Source organism: Protopterus annectens, chromosome 1.part1, assembly GCF_019279795.1.
Source record: "Protopterus annectens isolate FY-2018-M chromosome 1.part1, PAN1.0, whole genome shotgun sequence".
NCBI lineage: Eukaryota > Metazoa > Chordata > Ceratodontiformes > Protopteridae > Protopterus > Protopterus annectens.
In genome coordinates this window covers 520608988-520628416 of record NC_056726.1, presented here as the reverse complement: position 1 = coordinate 520628416, position 19429 = coordinate 520608988, and the positions used below count along the sequence as shown (strand labels likewise).

The 19429-nt window shown below is 38.0% G+C and overlaps 1 protein-coding gene across 1 annotated transcript in view; it reads left to right on the top strand.

Moving 5' to 3' along the window:
* The window catches only part of MAP3K5 (mitogen-activated protein kinase kinase kinase 5), a 2923819-nt gene that overhangs the window by 2670291 nt on the left and 234099 nt on the right, over positions 1 to 19429 (top strand). The window contains exon 22 of the mRNA XM_044087116.1: positions 6614 to 6791. Coding sequence (XP_043943051.1) covers positions 6614 to 6791 — 178 coding nt within the window. The remainder of the gene's footprint in view (positions 1 to 6613; positions 6792 to 19429) is intronic.

Here is a 19429-nt window from a genome sequence, read left to right as displayed (position 1 = left end):
CCCCCAGGATCACATCAGTTACCCTATTAGACAGGGGTCCAGAGAAGTAAATACTGTGGGAAGAAATAGCCAGGGAATTGTTATGGCTAGGCTTGTATAGGCCCTAAGTTTGTTTACCTAGTACCAACCTATGAACCTATAATCAATATTCATTAAAAATAAATACACCTCTAGATTGGTTGAACAGCACGATTCTTTTGAATTACTTCAGGTGCAGTTGGCTGTAGGTAATTCCCTTCTTCAGGTCATTGCCAGCTCTAGGACCCCCTCCATGAATCAGTACATCCACTCAGCCTACTTGGATCTGCTTGAGTCAATCTAGATACAACCAAACACCCTGGTTTTGGGTGACTTTAATTACTCATCCATAGTCTGGGTAAATTATATGTGTTTTAACTCACTTGCCCAAATGTTCCTGGACTTCGTTAACTCCAGTACCCTGGACCACTTGGATGACACACCCAAAAGGGGCTCAAACGTTGTGGACCTGGTGCTCACCAACATCGGAGACTGCTGTACCACCCCCAGTGTGTGGCCATCCCTGGTGAGAACTGGCCATGAATCAGTCTCTCTAGAATTAACTATAACACAAGACACCCCCCCCCCCCAAGTAACAACTAAACTAAAAAACTTCTCCAAGACCAATTACAGCCTCTTACGTGATAGCATAAATAGCTTCATAGCCCCTCCCCCCACTGATGGAACAGACACCTATGCTGTTATACGCCAATGCTTTATACAAGCATATGTACAATTGTATTGACTCTGCCTTAAAAACTAACCTGTATGGTGGACAACTGCCATTAATAGGCTATACAATAGGAAAGAAATTGCTGTTTAAGAACAGGAATGGTCTCAAAACTGAAAACACTCACTCCTGAACTTAAGTAAGCAAATAAAACTCCTAGTGAAGTCCTCCAAAGCTAACTACGAATCCAAATTAACTTTCCTAACTAAGGATATAGTTACAGCCGTAACCTCAAAGGTAAGGCCCAGATTTGCATTAAACTTATATGTAATGGTAGTACATATAGTCGATATTAAAAGTGTACACATACCTGTTAAAATGCCAGGTTTTTGTGATATAAAAAATGAGACCACAATAAATCATTTTAAAACTTTTCCCACCTTTTGTGACCTATAACCTGTACAGTTCAACGGAAAAACAAATTTGTTAGGGGAAAAATATGAAAAATAAAAAACATAAAATAAGCTGGTTGGATAAGTGTGCACACCCTTAAACTAATACATTGTTGAAGCACCTTTGGATTTAATTACAGAATTCAGTCTTCTTAGGTACACACCTGCCATCAATTAGAGAAACTCTGACTAACCTCAAATGAAGTTCAGCTGTCCTAATAGGATTTTCCTGACATTTACTCAGTTGCCTGCTACAGCAAAAGCCATGGTTTGCAGAGAGCTTACAAATCAGCAAAGGGATCTCATTGTTGCAAGGTATCAGTCTGGAGAACAGTACAAAAAAATTTCAACAGCATTGGATATACCATGGCACACAGTGAATACAGTCATCAAAAAGTAGAGAAAATATGGGACAATAGTGATGTTGCAAAGAACTGGACATCCTTTCAAAATTGATGAAAAGACAAGACAAAAACAGGTCTGGGAGGCTGCCAGGAGACCAACATTGAAGGAGCTGCAGGGATTTCTGGCAAGTACTGGTTATGTACTACATGTGACAATAATCTCCCATATTCTCCATATGTCTGGACTGTGGTGTAGAGTTGTAAGACAGAAGCCTTTTCTTACACAGGAAAAAGATCCAGGCCTGGCTAAAATTTGCAAAACAATACATCAGGTCTCCCAAAAGCATGTGAGAAAGTGTGTTATGGTCTGATGAGACCAATGTTGAACCTTTTGGCCACAGTTCCAAAAGGTACATTTGGCGCCAAAACAACACTTTGCATCACCAAAAGAACACCATCCCCACGGTGAAGCATGGTGATGGCAGTATCATGTTTTGGGGTCGCTTTTCTTCAGCTGGAACTGGGGCTTTAGTCATGGTGGAGGGAATTATGAACAGTTCCAAATTGCTAGTCACTTTTGGCCCAAAACCTACAGGCATCTGCTAGAAAGCTGAAGATGAAGAAGAATTTCACATTTCCACATGCCAGTGACCCCAAGCATAATCCAAATCAACAAAAGAATGGCTTCACCAAAGAAAATTAAAGTTTTGGAATGGCTCAGCCAGAGTCCGGATTTCATTCCAATAGAAAATCTGTGAGATGATCTGAAGAGGGCTGTGCACAAGAGATGCCCTTGCAATCTGACAGATTTGGAGCGCTTTATCAAGGAGCAGTTGACATATATTGCCAAGTCAAGATGTGCCATGCTGATGGACTCCTCCCCAAGAAGACTGAATGCTGTAATTAAATCAAAAGGTGCTCCAGCAATGTATTAGTTTAAGGGTGTGCACACTTATGCAAACAGCTTATTGTATGTTTTTTTTATGTTTTCCCCTAACAGATTTGTTTGTTTTTAAATTGAATTATACAGATTATAGGTCATATTAAAGGTGGGAAAATTTTTGAAATGATTTATTGTGGTCTCATTTTTTATATCACAAAAAACTGGCATTTTTAACAGGGGTGAGTACACTTTTTATATCCACTGTATATAGAACCTGTGGATATAGCAATCATGCTGGCTGACAGGTTCATTGAAAACTTCACTCCCCTCCACATATACCCCAAAGCGTCCCAAACATCTGTCCCCACCTTGTATCTCCCAGGAACAGGTCTTAAATGTCCTCTCCAAGGCCAAAAACACAGCCTCTATGGGACCAGACAACATCCTGGGCTGTGCTCTGTATGGAATAACACAATAATTAGCATCACCATTGAGCACTCTTTTCAATCACAGCCCAAGCACTGGCTTCATCCCAGTGGAATGGAAAATGGTTACCATTATCCCTTTGCACAAAGGGGGCGCATCTGGAGACCCTTGGAACTATAGACCCATTAACCTGACCAGCCTTATCTGAAAGGCCATGGAAAAAATCATCATGGACCTTAGATGAGGAACTGAAAGCACAGCTGCAGGTTGTCAAAACTTTTTCAGATGATATTAGAATGTCATTTGGCCTTGATAAATGTGCAAAAGCATCTTTTAAAGCAGGAAAACTTCCTGTCCTAACTTACAGTTCTGGAGTGATTGATTTGCCCCAAAATGTGTTGGATAAATTAGATATTAAAACAAGAAGGATGCTTCATGCTCACCAAATGATTTATAAAAATCAGTGCAAACCAAGATTATATATTTCCTGTTCCAAAGGAGGGATGTGCCTCCTAGAAATTGATTACATGCATAGATCTGTAATCGTGGGACTCCACACATATCTGCTGACCTCAAGAGACCCAAACGTAGTGAAAGTTTTGAAACATGAGGGAATTAATCTGATGACTTCCCTGCTTAACTTAGCAGAAGCATATCGCCATCAAGCAGGAATGGACATCAAACCAGAAGTAGATAAAAATCAGGCAGCAAATGAATGTGCCAAAAAACAAAAGAAAGAATACAAGGTGAAGCATCAGATGAAAAGGCAAGAAATGTGGAAAATGCATAAATATAGTTGCAAGTATAGAAAACTTCTGAAAGAACCTCATGTTGATCAGGAACGAATGCAGGAATAGTTAAGGAGAGGTGAATTCAAGCCAAGAGATGAAAGGTTAATATTGGCACAAGATAGTGGGGTATGTACACGTTGGTTTACAAAGTCCAGTGAATATGTGGGAGGGTCAGACAAATGTAGGTTTTGTAAAACAGAGTTGGAAACTGTCGTACACCTAGTTGCTGGTTCTGACATTCTAATTTATTTATTTATTGACATTTGTTAACCGGGTTGGTCCAGCTGGTCTTGCGGCCCATTTTCAGTGAAGACCCAAGGAGAAAAGCTCTGTTCACAACAATTTACAGTATATAAAAATATATGAGTTGAAAGAATTACAGACAAGTTGTCAGAGAGCACGTTAAAGAAACAAAATCGAATACATACACAAAGCAATATACACACAATTTTTTTTTACAAGGAAAGTATATATTTACATAGAAATTACATCTGGCAGATCTGCCTTGATGGCAGAAGGACTGTATACTTAAAGGCATAATAATGTGGCAAGACTGCTGCACTGGGGATTATGCAAACATTATGATGTTGAAGTGGCTGAGAAACGCTGGAAACATAAGCCACAAAGCATCATAGAAAATGATGGTCTATATCACATGTGATCGTCCATTGCCAACAGTTCAAAAGACAGATGCTAGAAAACCAGATATAGTGGTCCAGGAATAGAAGACAAAAAGTAGCATTGATCATTGAAATCGCCATACCCAGTGACTACAGTGTCCTGCGTACAGAGACATTAAGTCATAAAATATCAGAATCTGCAAGCGGAAACTAGAACATTGTGGAAGAAGGAAACTCTGATAGTTCCGATAGTTCCTATAGTTGTAGGAGCAACGGGTCCTATAAAAAGAGTCTACAATCATATTTAGATATGCTACGCATCCACGTAACCCCATACGAATTACAGGAGTCGTCATTACTGGGCACATTGCTGGTGCTGTGAAGAGCACTTTTGGCTGACAGAGTGAAGCAATACTAATTTCATAACTTTAATCGTACTTTGACTTAGGAATGGGGTCTATTCCCATCATGGCATTAGAAACCCAAAACATATGGAGAAATTAAAAAAGGGAGAGACCTTATTAACAGAGATATAGGAAATCTCCAAATGCTCGACCCCACCCATTTTGGCTTCATCAAGGGGAGGGGATCATGCCTGTTAAACATGGTGGACTTCTAGACAGTCACCAAAGCCCTAGACTAGGGCAAATCTGTGGATATGGCCTACCTAGACCTAGCCAAAGCCTTTGACACAATCCCCTACTCAGGCATCATTGATAAACTCACCCAGCTGAGTATTAACCCACATATTGTCAGGTGGGTTGCAAACTGGCTCACTGATAGAACTCATGCAGTCAAAATAGGGGATTCCACCTTCTCCAGCAGACCCATAACCAGTGGTGTTCCACAAGGATCGGTTCTGGGACCCCTACTGTTCCGAATCTACTTCTCTGACGTATAGGTTAAAACTAAAGGAATGTGGCTGACAAAGTTTGCTAATGACTGCAAACTGGGAGCAAGCGTTGAAACCCCAAGCGATATCAGCATCCTGCAAGAAGGTCTTATGCAGACTAATGACTGGTGCTAAAGTCATGGTCTTAAATGTAATGCAAAAAAATTGCATTATCATCCCCTTCAGCAATGGTGATGTTCCTGCAAACTGCCACATCAATAGCAATACCCTAATCACACAGTCAGTGGTGAGAGATCTGGGCACACAGGTTGACAGCAACCTTAACTTCGATCACCATGTCTCCACAGTGGTAAGAAGGGCATTTTATATTGCTCATCTCATAAGCAAGGGCATTGCCTCCTGGAAAAAAAGAGGCTATAACCCCCTGTACTTTTCCCTCATTAGGCCAATAATAGAGTACAACACTCCCTTTGGTATGTTCCTTTCCAAACACCTGCAGTAATTGGAGAGACCATAAAGGTTCCTTATGAAGACAATTCATGGTCTTCAAGATCTGTCTTATGCGGACAGACTGAAATCATTGTCACTTTACTCTGTGTCATAACCTAGGACAAGGGGCAAAAGGTGCTGATTTTAGTGCCTTCTTGAACCAGACACACTTGGGAACATGGGCTGGATTGGTTAGGCTTGCAAGGGCACTGGAGCCATTAGCCTAGTAACCTCCAATGATATAACACCTCTTTTGACAATTTGTCATACTGTGTCTGTTAGAGGTACTGATTTACTGGCAGGAATATGGAGGCAGTAAGGAGCTAAATAGCAGTATGATTTGACTCTGTCAAGAGTCTCTGCTATATGTAGTGTTCACCGTGCTTTATGCAGAAATATTGGTTTTATTCCTGATGTTTCAACAATGACATCAGGAATGGCCATTTTCTAAGAAAAACTATTTGCAGTACATTTGAGGCATTCTGATCACCACCTGGTTTCAAACATTCAATCCCTTGATGTCTCTGCTTCAGAGAAACTGTACCCAACAGCACATGCTGCATATGCCTGCCAGCTCCTATAGTGTCATTACATACAGATGAAGAACATTAGATAATTTTTCCAAATCTTAATGCCTATTGAATTGGTGCCACAAATATCATAGGATATCCATACTGAATCGTAAAGGAAAAAAAGATAATAAAATGGCCTTGGGTGGCAACAGTTGTAAAGATCGTTTGTCAAGGTGCTCAGTTGCATTCTTTGTTGGTTCATATGCTTCTGCTAAACTTAACAGTTTTAACATATACAATGCATTACTTTATTGTACAGTATGAATTTATTTTTATGTACGTATTTTGAAGTTTATGAAGTTTACTGTGCAAACCCTGTAGATTGGCTTTGGTAATAAATGCTGAAGTAGTGCAGCATTGAAAGTTTAAAATATATGCTGTGTTCTAGTACAGAAAATATTTATTAAAAACACTGCTTGTGGTTTTAATTTTATAGCACATTGTTGTGATCAGCATTTTTAAAGGTTTTTAACTGCGTTCACCATTTTCTGACAGAGTACCTTCGGAGTATCTCACTTCCTGTTCCTGTAGTTGTGGAGGACACTAGCAGTAGCAGTGAATATGGCTCTGTTTCTCCTGATACGGATTTAAGTGTGGATCCTTTCATGTGTAAAGGAAGGGCAAAGTCTTGTGGTGATAAAGATGCAAAACTGCACAGAGCTTTGTTCCTCAGGTAAGTTTAGATACCTTTAACTATGTGCTTACTTTGCAGCAGCTAAATCCAATGACAGAAGTCCTTCATGTAATCAAAAAAGATACCTTACACAGTGGACAGTGTTAGTACCCAGGAATACTGTTAAAAATATATGCATGCTAAGTTATGTAGATGAAAGCTAAACAAACCTACTTTAAAAAGAAGCTGTGCTATTTTGCAGTGAATGTAGGCGCAATGAATCATTGTGACATTGCAGATAATAAAGGTATATATTCAAATCCACCCATGAAATAAGAAAACTGGCCCCTAGAGTCTATTCATTTATTTCAACATTTTGTTGTATATTCGCCCCTTCCTTCTGTCCTCCAGTAGCTGTGCTCCAAGCTTTTCTGAATCCTCTGCTGACATGGTTGAACTAGTGCCTTCAACATGTTTTGTACACGTGTGTGTATTTGTGTGAGATTTGTAGAATTTGAAAAAATGCTTACAGAAGACCTGTGAACTGTCAAGTCCACCCGTGTCACATCTAGCCTATCCATATACACTTGCCTTTTCCATTTCCCTGTGTCATATCGTCTTTCTTCTGTCACATGCATCCTTAAACAACTTCTCCTCACCTGAACTTTACCACTTCTCAGGCAGTTTGCTGTCATGACCCACCAGCCTCTCTCTAAAGTATTTCTTTAGACCAGTCTTAAATATTCCCTTTTTCAGCTACCTACCTGAATCTCCTTATACATCTTTTGTACTTCTTTAATTCCTCCACTCCCACATTTTCCAGAAATATCCTGCATTCAAACCAAATGTGTACTGTAGTGAGTAATAGCACACTAGGAGACCAGCCACAGTTTTTAGATGGACTTATTTTATGAAGAGTGAATTCATGTGTAAATGTCCATTTTATAATGCAGCTTGGCTGTCTTTTAGTGAAACTCAGTATCACCAGCATTCTGATAGCAGTTTCAGTTCTGTTATCTGTGTTTGCGTCACAGTGGAATTACTGTCTAATAATGGGGATGTAGGGGGGGATACAGAGGAAACTGCCCCTCCATAATCTTTCTTTTGTTTTTAATATTTTTCCCTTTGGTGCTTCTAGCTGTACAGTAGAGAGTCGATTATCTGACATGTCAATTATCCGAACGCAGTCTTAATATGACTTAATAAAGTCTGAATACGTAAACGTTTTATATATATATATATATATATATATATATATATATATATATATATATATATATATATATGCTTATGCATGTTTTTTGAGCTTTAGCCAGCTCGTGTGAAAAATATTCTGTATTGTCCACTGGAATCGCTGAATGGCTGAAAAGTGTATTCCCTGCGTGCAGAAAAAAACAAGATTTTAGAAGTTTCTTTTTATCTGGTTCAATGTATGTTTGATTATCCAAACTACCCTAGGTCCCAATTAGTTTGGATAATCGAGACTCCTACTGTATGATGTTTTAACTATTTGTAATTCCAGTAAATGATGTTTCAGTGTTGTGAACATATATGAGCTTTCAACCATTTTTCAGTCTGTTATGATACAATCAGATGGATATTCAGCCAAATGTCATATAATTTAGATTTTTCCGTGTGTGTGTGTGTGTGTGTGTGTGTGTTTATATTACACTGGAGGCCGTTGGAACAAACAGAAGATGCAGTTTTGGCATGCTTCCGACATAAACAGTTTTCATTACAGTCAAAATATGTTCCTTTATTACACACTTGAAAATCAAATTATTTCTGTAAAATTTCTGTACGATATTCATGCTAATCAAATAAATTTGAAGGTCACAGGACTTGTTTTATAATTTCAGACGTAAAGCTCTCCAGTTCTGCTATTTTTTCTGGATGTGTTGATCACAGGCAATCCCTCTTAACTTTTGCTGTTTGTTATTTACATGTCCAGGCTACTCACCACAGACTATTCACAGTGAGGCTGCCTTTCCCAACCACTTCTCACCTTGCTCTCTATAGACATTAGAATTTGTTTATAGTGGACATCCCTTCCACTCTATAGGCCTCTTGATTTAAGTCTGTTTTCCAGCTGACTACAGCAGCCGCCCTGCAAGGACCCCTTTTAATATTTTCATTTTGGAGCTTCTGACAGTATGATGTTTTATCTGTTCTGTCTATAATTCCACTAAATGGTGTTTCAGTCATGTAAAAATATGAACTTTCAACCATTATTCGGACAGTTGTGATGCAGTCAGATGTCTTTGCGCATGCACGTGTGTGTGTGTGTGTGTGTGTGTGTGTGTGTGTGTGTGTGTGTGTGTGTGTGTGTGTGTGTGTGTGTGTGTGTGCATGAGACCACATCTCCCCAGGCCATGTTGGTGCTTACTGAGCTTACCTGAGGGACAGAATTTCAAGGCACCACACTCTTCTCATTCCTTATTCCTAAGTTCCCATTATTAAGTATGGTCACCAGGACAAATGCGTTCATCTTAGATGGACTTGTTCTCTGAGTTGTCTAGTCACTACTACAATATGAGCTTCAAAGTAACACCCCATTGCCGGTCTGGTTTCTTAACCCTGACCTCCAGTGATATAGCCCTGTGTGGTCTGGCAGCATTTTCTTATCTTGACAACATGCACAACATTTGAGTATATGCAGTCTGTGAACAGTTTTCTTTGGTTTAGTTTCTTCCATTTTCATTAGTTTGTCTAAGTCTTCTTCCTCCTTTTGAAGTACAGAAATGTCTTGTTCATACTGTTTTTTTCTGTTGTATTTGTTTTATTTGCAGGTGCAGTATTTGCTCATGTAAAATGTTTAGATCCATAACAATCATATGTTACCCCTAGTAAGAGTGGCTGGGACCATACCATAGATAATTTGAGGAGTCCCATGTGTGGGGTAAAGCAGGCTCCCACTAGTAGTGCAGGGGCAGTCCTGGCAAACATTTTCTATTACACATCCATAGATCCAAGTTGTGCTTTAACATGGACAGGTATGAGCTTTATTTTACATTGATAAGGGAGTCTGTTCCAAAGCAGTGGTATCCTCTGCAAGATATACTTTTCTGTCCAAACCATTCTGTTGATGTTGCAGAAGAGGTTTAGATTCCTAGACTTGAGTATTTCTGATGCCATTTGACTTACTGGTGTGCAGTAGGACCATCAGTATTGGTTTGAAGAATGTTTTGTATGCCAGATACTAATCCTCTTAGTAGTGTATAGTATCCAGAGTATAGTGACAAGAGGGCCTTGAGTCAGTCCATATAGGACATCTTGTTTATGCCTTATATCCTTTAAGTAAGGTGTAGGCATTTCAGTTATTGTATGTGCCTGGATAGATACATGCCAGTGAGGGCATTATACTCCATAATTGGCCTAATGAGGGCTGAGTAAAGGGAGGCAATGACATCTCTAGATCGTGACACAATCCCTTTGTTTATAAGCTGTGCAGTATAGAAGGACCTTCTTGTGATAGTGGGCACATGTTGGTCGAACGTTAATTCATCATCCACATAAGTTCCCAAATCCCCAACAACTCTTAGGGGAGTAATGTCAGTGTGGTAGTTCCCTTTGGTAGTTGACTTCCCAAAGGATATGGTGATGCATTTTTGGCATTTCCTTTCAGTCCATGATTTTGGCTGTTCCCAACTTACAGTCATCTGTAAACTTAGCCAGAGGCCTTTGGTATTTGCTTTTACTTCAGAGAAAGATATGCCAGGCAGGAAAGATCCTAGCTTCCCCTGTTTTGATCTCCTCTGTCCTGTATTGGCAATCCACTGGGTGACATTGGGGTATTTTTGCAGTTTATTTAGCTTTTCTACTATGCCTGAGTGGGGGAATTGTGTCATATATTTTGGCCAGGTAGAGGTATTGACTGTGTAGCATTTTCATCCATTGCTTTGGTTAACTTTTGAAAAAAGTCCACCAAGTTGAGTAAGCATGACCTGCGCTTGATGAACCCAAGCATCGACTGGTCCAGTGTTTGGAGGTTCCTTATGTCCTTATTTATTTGTTCCATGATAGGTCTTTACATGGCTTTGGATATGGGTCTGTAATTGCCTGGATCTGTGGAAGGTCCTTCCTTATGCAGTGGAATTACTGTTTATGTTCTGTATTCACTTTGTACAAAACCCTGTATTTAGACCGAGGTTGAACATTGTTGATAGGGGAGTGGCTGAATCATGCTTCATACTATTTAAGATCCAGGGATAGTGTCAGGACCCCTCCTGTTCTAAACATGTGGAAGGCATTACAGCCCAGCACATCAGAGTGTTCTTCACTGTTTTAAACCATGGCTCAGTCACTACAAAGATGCCTACATCCTCCAGGGTAACAAAGGCATGTAGGGAGTAGAGGTTCTTGTTTTAGGTCCTAGCATTAATTGGTAATACCTTCATTTTTTCTTTTGCTTGATTCATTATGTTGGTAGGTTTATCGTGTTGGCCACTTCTAAAAAAAAAAAAAGCTACTTTTGGGGCAGACAATCTCTTTGCCAATAACTGAAATCGTAGAGGGGACAGATGTTGGCCATCTCTCCCAGGCTGACAAATATTAGACCTGCTTTAAATGATACCAAAACTAAGCCAATTATTGATAAGTAAGGCTCATGTGTATAACTCAAGCAGAAAGTTACAAGTCAAAATGAAAAGAGATGATGAAGTAGGCATTTTCTTTTGCAGCTAGTTCGAGATATAAAGAGAGAGAGAGAGTAAGATGTTGACTGCGTGTCCTTAAGGAAATAATCATGGGGGATATCATACTTATAAAACAGCAGAAAATATTCTGAAAACTAATTCAGTGAAAGATTGAAGAAGGGAGATTTTACCAGTAGGTTTGTCTTCAACTTGGGAAAGAGAAGATGCGTATGGAGGTGAAATTTACTGGAGAAAATTAGCAAAGGAATCAAGGTAGTTGGAGCAAATAACTCATGAAATGGGGTGAGATCTTTAGAAAAGAGAAAGAGCAAACAGACTGGGATGGGTCTAAACAGAAGTTTGGACTGCAGCGTAGAATCTGGGTTCTCTGTCAGGGCTTGATAAACAGTTTAAAGGCAAAGAGAAATGAATAGGGGAGTGCTGAATGAAAGACCAGCTCTGGTAGAGTTTTTAGTTGAGTCTAGAATAGAAGCTGCTGTTGAAAAGAGAGAATTGGTAGGCATATAAAGTATTACATGATAATTAAAAAAGTTGAAGGAGAGTAGGAAAGATTGAGTAAAGAGAATGGATGGGCAACTAACAAAGGAACAATGGGAAGAAATGTATAAGGCTCCTGAGTTTACAACAAAGTCCTGAAGGTTTAGGATTTTGCAAGGAAGTATTTGCATACGTATTTTTATACCCTAAGTAGACTTCATAGATGTTTTCCTCAGATAGCAAATGCTAAAGGTGTGATGAGAAAGAGGGATGTTATCAAAAAGATATTTTTGGGGGAAATGTAATGAGTTGGCAGATTTAAAAAAAATCCCTAAAGAATAATTTGGCAGAAATGTCAGGGGAATGAATGGTTGAAACACAGGAAATGATTCTTTTGAACTGGGTTATGGTGATCTGTATTGCCTAGGCATAGTAAGACCTTACTAAGTTTAATGTGATTGGCTGCACAAAGAAAGCAGTTTCTAGAAAATGGAAATCAAAATCTATTCCCAACATCAAGGAAATTATGTATATTGTAAAGGAGAAACAAGAAATGGGGGCTGGATCTTTAGAAAAGGGAAGGAGCAAATTTCATAGAATTAAATGTAAATTGTGGGAACAGTACATGGAGAATAATGTTCAGGAGGAGTGGTGAGGTTTAAAGGAAGGCAGGAATTAAGCAACATTTAATGGTAGAGTGAATGAAAATTGTCAAAAAGAAACATATTACATGTTATTGCAGTTTTTCTTTATTATAGAGCATAATACCATGTTGTAAACTAAAATGTGATGATTTAGCTGTGTTTAAAAGTGCACAAAACACACAGATAGAAATGACCTCCATGATATTTATTGTGGGACACAAGTCCCTCTTGTTCACTATATAGAACAGACTATTCAGACACCCCATTAAGCTGACTATGAATCCCTACCCCAAACCTGAAAATAATAGTAAGCCTGATTTTGATGTTAATCTTAACCGTAATCCTAACCCCAACCGTAATCTAAATTCTTGCCTCTGGTCCTTCATATTCCCCTGATTAGTTTTGTTGTATCAGGGAATTGAAATGCTTCCATTGCCCTACTCATAAAATCCCAGCTTACTCTATCAAATGCTTTCTCTGCATCAAGACCCACAAATAGCAGTGGTATTTTCTTATATTCTGCTTCCCTCTGGATCATCATTGTTGTGCTAGTGTTGTCAAATGTTTGCTTCCTCTCCATAAAACTGCATTGATCCATATCTATCAGGTTTGGCAACACCTTTGCATTCTTTTAGCTATTACAGACATAAACACTTTATTAATCATTGTTTAAAATTGAAATGGTCATATATGAAACAGGGTTTGCAGAATTTTTACCTTTTTTATGTATTGTAGCAACCACAGCTTTCCTCCAGGATGCTGGTTCTTCTCCTTCTTTTAAAATATTGTTAAACAAAAGCTTCCAAATCTTTATCACTTTCTTACTTCCTCGCTTCCAAACTTCCCCAGGAATACCTGGAGACTTTCCTGAAAACTGATTATATACCACCACTTTTGTCTCATCCTCTCTTATCTTAAATGTTATTTCTTGAGCATCCTCTACCTGTAACCTTGACATAATTAAGTCTTCCATAAATATTTCCAGTTGTGCTCTGTATTGATTTCCATATTTCTATGCTTTATAAAATGTATAACATATCTGAAATATCTCTAAAACCTCTGCAGGATCTTTGGTTATTTTTATTGTTATTGTCTCCCCAAGTTAGCAGCAACCCTTTCGACTTTCTGCTGCCCCAGTCACTGTGCTAAAAGTTTTTGTCCTCTGGAGTTTTTATCAAAAAATAGTTGCTTAACAACAATATTTCTAAACTCATGCAAGTTATCCAGATGCTCCATTATTTTATCATTAGGACTGTACATTTGCGCTTCTTCTTGTACTGTGAGATTTCCCTTATTCTCAACCCCAGTCTCTAGTTCAAGTCCATGGTATTCCTGATTCCTTTAGTCAACTCCCGTCCTTTTTTCTGTGTCTCAAGCATTTTCAAGTGGAATATTGAAATGGTTTCACTGGAAAAGTCTCTCTGTGAGCTTCATTATCAGGAGAAGGAGAAGCAAAGTCCCTCTAAGTGATTCCTATTGCTTCTTAACCAATTGCATCCTGTTATTTCAACCCTATTTTTAAATTCCATTTTTATTTTATCCAACTAACTAGCAGTAACTTCTGAAGATATATCTTTCTTCCCTAATAATTATCAAATTTCCACTACCCATTCTTTAAATTCCTCTCTTTTTAAAACATAGGTGGGAAAGCACCGGTGTCTCATTTTTACTTCATTACCTGCATTTTTCGTTGTTTTTATTGATGCACAATCTGAAATAATTATTGGCTGTGTGTCAAAAGCTTTCAATTAAATGCAAATGTTCCTGTGAAATACAATTTCTATCTGGTCTAGCCCAATTATTGCACCTTAGGGAGTAATATGTAAATTCTTTCCATCTCCTACTACTTTGTTGACATCTTCCATATCAAATATTTTCATAAATGTATTCAGAAATCTACCCCTCTTTGTGATATGTTCCCTTCTTTATTCCCTGATACATCCTAAGTATTGCAAATCAACTTCCAGTCCCTGCCTTATAAGTAATAATCCCTGCTGAAAGCAAATTATTTCCCCTACATTTTTTTCTTAAGATCCATAGTAGCAGTTTTTGGTGATATATAAGTACATGCCAGCATAATACTCCTCCCTTGCCAGTAGCTCCTTACTACTACAAATCTACAATTAGTCTTTTTTCCTCCTCCGTCACTGTTGGAGTCCCTCCCACTTTCCTTTGTCCCTGATATTCTGCTAAATGTCCATCATGAAGTCCTGTGGTTGTCAAATTCACATACTCATTTCTTTCCAAATATGTCTCCTGCAGCAATGCTGTTTGCACTGTGCATTTCCTGATGTAATTCAGTGTTCGGCCATTTATGTTCCTAGGTAAAAGGGATAGTGTAGCCATAATAAATTGTTGTTCTTTCCACATATCACAGTTTTTTGAATGTGTATTTCCAACTTTTGTGTTACACAGTTATACAGTTGTTTCTTCTTATCTTCATTTGAACATATCGTTTTTTTTCCCAGACTCTCTTGTTTTAAAGAAAACTCTCAAACAAAAGCTTAAATACATTTTCAAAACACTGCAATCTCCTATTAACCTGGAACAAATACACAGAACTGTATACGCCTTCAAAAAATGAAGTTTAACCCTCAAGGTAGGAACAACTGTCACAAATTGACAGCTGTACCAACTGCATTACCTAACCTAAAATTTAGGTTACCCATACAAAAGTGCATGCTACAGCCCTGTGGTTCCACTTGCAAAGATTGCCTGTCTTTTTCTCTATTCCTCTCACTGATGTGAAAGCTTATATGCTTTCAAAACACATTAATTGTTAACCCAAAGAAAAAGTACACTGACCATCTTTAAATAAAAGTAAATTATACACTGTTTTATTAATCACATAGAAATATTGAGGCTGCCATCTCTTATTCACTTCCCATTGTTTATTTTTCACTGAACTACTTGTCATTGTACTTTAAACTTTGAATTTCCCTTAGCAAGTAATACTCAGAACTCTTAAGATTAATTGCTTGCACGTGCATACAGTTTGTCTCCATGGAGAAAGTCCTCAGCAGTTAATCTTTTTAAGTTTCACTCAGAAAGGAATATACAGCTGCATTTAGTTACAGGCTTCTTGACTCCCACTAAAATTTGTTAATGGAAAAAACAAGTTAGTGTGTCTTTGCAGATGTAAGTAACTCATCATTTTTCTTATTTTAAAGCCTACGTATAAAGTTAAAACATGTTTATAGCTTAAACCAAGGGCATTAATGTAGACACACACCCTTGTACAGATAACAGAAAATATCTTAATTCTACAGATAATATTATCGGTTTACATTTACACCTCACCCCAACCTCAGCAGCCCAAGATCACAACACTTGAACGTTAAATTTGCTTTTGTCAAGCCTTTCTTCTGTTGTTATAATGTAAATCCTCTTATAACTAAGAAAGTGTAGGTTTACTTTAATATCTTTAACACTTACAACAGTAACTGAAAATACTCCCCACATTTAAAATAGCCTTTGACTACATACTACACAAGACTGCTTTACTGTATATAACACACAGTCTATATATCATGAAATGTTTTATACAGTTACTAAGAACAAAATTGTTTATCCTACATTTGCTTTTTCTCCTGTTAATTTATTTCTAAACATTAATATTAATGCTTCACAAATGTGATTAATGCTTTATAGTCTCAGATTTATTTACTAAATTAAGTGCTGCTGGTCTTGCTGTTAGTCTCCATCTCCCAACCACAGACTCCAGTTCAAGACCATGGTACTCCTGATTCTTCTAGTCAACTCCTGTTTTTTTTTTCTGTCTCTCAAGCATTTTCCTTTGGAATATTGAAAAAGGCTTCACTAGCAAAGTCTCTCTATTAACTTCATTATCAGGAGAAGGAGTAACAGACTCCCCTCTGCTTGATGGCTCACTTTTTGTTGAATAGACACTTGTATTTAGCGTGCTCTGCATCAGCTTGAACTTTTTTTTTTTGCTGAATATATCTTGGATTCATCCCAGGCAATGCTTTTTCTTCATCTTTTCTAGTTGATTTTCTTTCAAGCTCTCTCAAGTTTCTTCTTTACTGGCATCTAGGCAGTGTACTTACTAGCAAGTAATTAAATTTTACTAAAGCTGGCAGAATTACTAACCTTTATCTCTCCGTTTCTTTTTTTTTACACTGGGAGAGCTAGAGTTCAGCTTTTGATCAGTGTGCAGCCGTCTTGTAAATCTTACTTTTGATGTTTACCCTTTGATGTATGCGTGCGCGCGCACACACACACACACACACACACACTATTAGTAAAAGATGTACGCTTATCATTTCACTGTTAGATAATTTTAACTTGTACCTGTTTTTAATGGTGTTACTCATGTCACTCCCCAAATTATGCCATTCTATTATTTATGAGAAAATGGCTAGGATGTACTTTTTTAGTAAATCTTATTTTTAAAAGTAAACATATAATAATAGCAAATAACTTAATCCTTGACGAAACTGAGCTGTGATATTCTGTAGCAGATTCCAAAGACATGCTTCTAGAGCATTTCTTCCCGGGCTTCTGCTGAAAATGGGCTCTGTCCCAGTCAGACTTTCCCGGTAAACAAGTATTAAATAAATAACTTTTGTTGACAGAAAACTGTTAAGTTAAAGAAAACAAAAACCTGCTTAGCTTGATACCTGGTATTGCCTCTACACATGAATTAAAGTGCTTTACCAGTCATTGTGAGTGGCATTATACAGATGTGTCAGCATATTATAAGTATGTATTCCAGTAAAATTTATCTTATGAACCCTAGAAGGATTGCTAAATGGTGAGCACCCATATTCCCTACAGTAGTGCTTCAGCTATTGCACGAAGGAAGCCCATACAATACTTGAGTCATCACAGCTTTGGAATCCTGTGCATACCCTTAAACCAAATAAAGTTTGATGCACCAAATTAGAATTGTGGAAAAATAGTGAACTAATTTTTTTTTTTTTTGCAAAAAATTAGTGTATCATTTTCTTCAGATAGTAGCTACAGGGTGTGACATCCAGTCTTATCCTGTTATTTATTTTTCATTCAAACTAAATTAAAGGGGAAAAGGAGGATAAACAATACCACATCCCCACATACCCTTCTGTTTTTCCTTCCCTAACTCTGTTCTGAAACTGCCAGTGGATTCACATAGTTACATACCTTTGATATAATCAGATTAATAGGTGGGCTTAAAGAATTACCTGCTAACCTGGTCTTTAGATTTTACCAAGCAAAACGTGCACATTTTTTATCTTTAAATAAGATTAAGTATACCTATATCAATGTAAAGACTGTAAAACCAGAACAAACACATATATGATAGATGGCCATCATAGGTTTTCGGTCATACAGCCTTGATATTGTTTGCCTCAAATTTAACATTTTTGCACCCTGATATGTAGGAGAATCAAGGAAAAACAAATGTGCAGCCATTTGCCTCCAAAAGTGCACTTAACAGTTAAGATTTTTTTTAAACTCTTATATCATATAACCTCTTTAATTTGCATTTGCCATTATTCTGTTAACCTGAAGTTGATCCATTGGCACAGGTATATTCACCCACATATCCCATTGCTGACCTGGTAATAAATATCCACTTCAATACTGAAGGGCTCGCTAGAGTTTGGAAGGAATGATGAAGCATTATGGTTGCTTCCCCCAACAAGGTGCAAGGACTTGTAGAACCCCTAGGGAGAAGCTTTACTATTAAAAATCCCTTGGTGAGCTTGGAGAAAAAAAATAGGAAAGCCATGGGAAAAGGCTGGCTATCAGATCTGAATGAAGGACAGAGAGCAAAACATTAATCAAAGAAAGATTCCATTAAGCCACTCTAGTTCTTTTGTAGAAAGAAAGCCATAAGTAGGGCATCATATAACGTTATCATTTTAGGTGTTCACTAAAAACTTTATTTTCATTTTCTTTTTTCTCTGTCTTGTTTCTGTTGTTGAGTTAGATAATGCCATCTTATTTTGAACAGCATTGTCTTGTTCTAATTTTATTTTGGGATTCTCATTCATTTCTAATCTTTAGCAAGCATCTTTTACACAGCTCCCACTGTTTTTGAACACATTTTTGTAACAACTTTGCCTCAGTATCATGTGATTTGTCTCATTGCAGAACTGTGCTGTCCTTGTTACAGCAGTGCCTGTCTCAGTCAAGCTGAATCTCCTTTTTCCCACTGGAATTTGAAACTGACCTTCCCTTGCCATTGTGGGTAACCAAACACCTTCTACTCTTCCCCTTTCTCTCTCTTTCAAAACCACTCTCTCCCCTTCTTGGGTTCCATGTTCTCCCACCATGACTTAAAACTGTAACGAGAGGCTCCGATGCTTGTTAATTTATTTGTTTAAAAATAAACTTTGGGTAGTTAATTTGAATTAAAAAATTATGCTGTTTGATTAGAAAGAAGAGCTGTGTGAGGATTGTTGCCAGTAACAGTAGATATATGCTGAAGTTGCAAGAAAGATTCCCGTTAATCCCAGGATAATGTTAGTCTGCAGTTTGATCTTGGGAAGTAGTTCAATATCCTTAGGGTGCATGGCTGCTTTCTGCCACCAGTGCTGCTAGGTGTAAATCAAGCTATAAAAGACAATGCACAACATACTCCATTTTGGAGGGGGGGGGGGGTATCCAGGAAGTGGCAAATGGAGTTAGTGTACAGCAAATGCTGTTGTGAAGGACTGAAGGAGCCATGCAAGCCTAAGTGAAATAAGCAGATATGTGCCAGGGTGAGTAAATAAAATAAGAATGCACGCGGTCGCCATGCGTGGTAGAAGTGAAACTTCTGTAAGGAAGTGTGAAGGAAAGCAAATAATACAGTACAGTATAAGCTCCTTCACACTTCCTTACAGAAATTTCACTTTTATCAAGCGTGGCTTTTTTTTTCCTCCTTCATCATCATTGTCTTCTGTGTGCCATGGATCAGGATTGGAAATGCAAT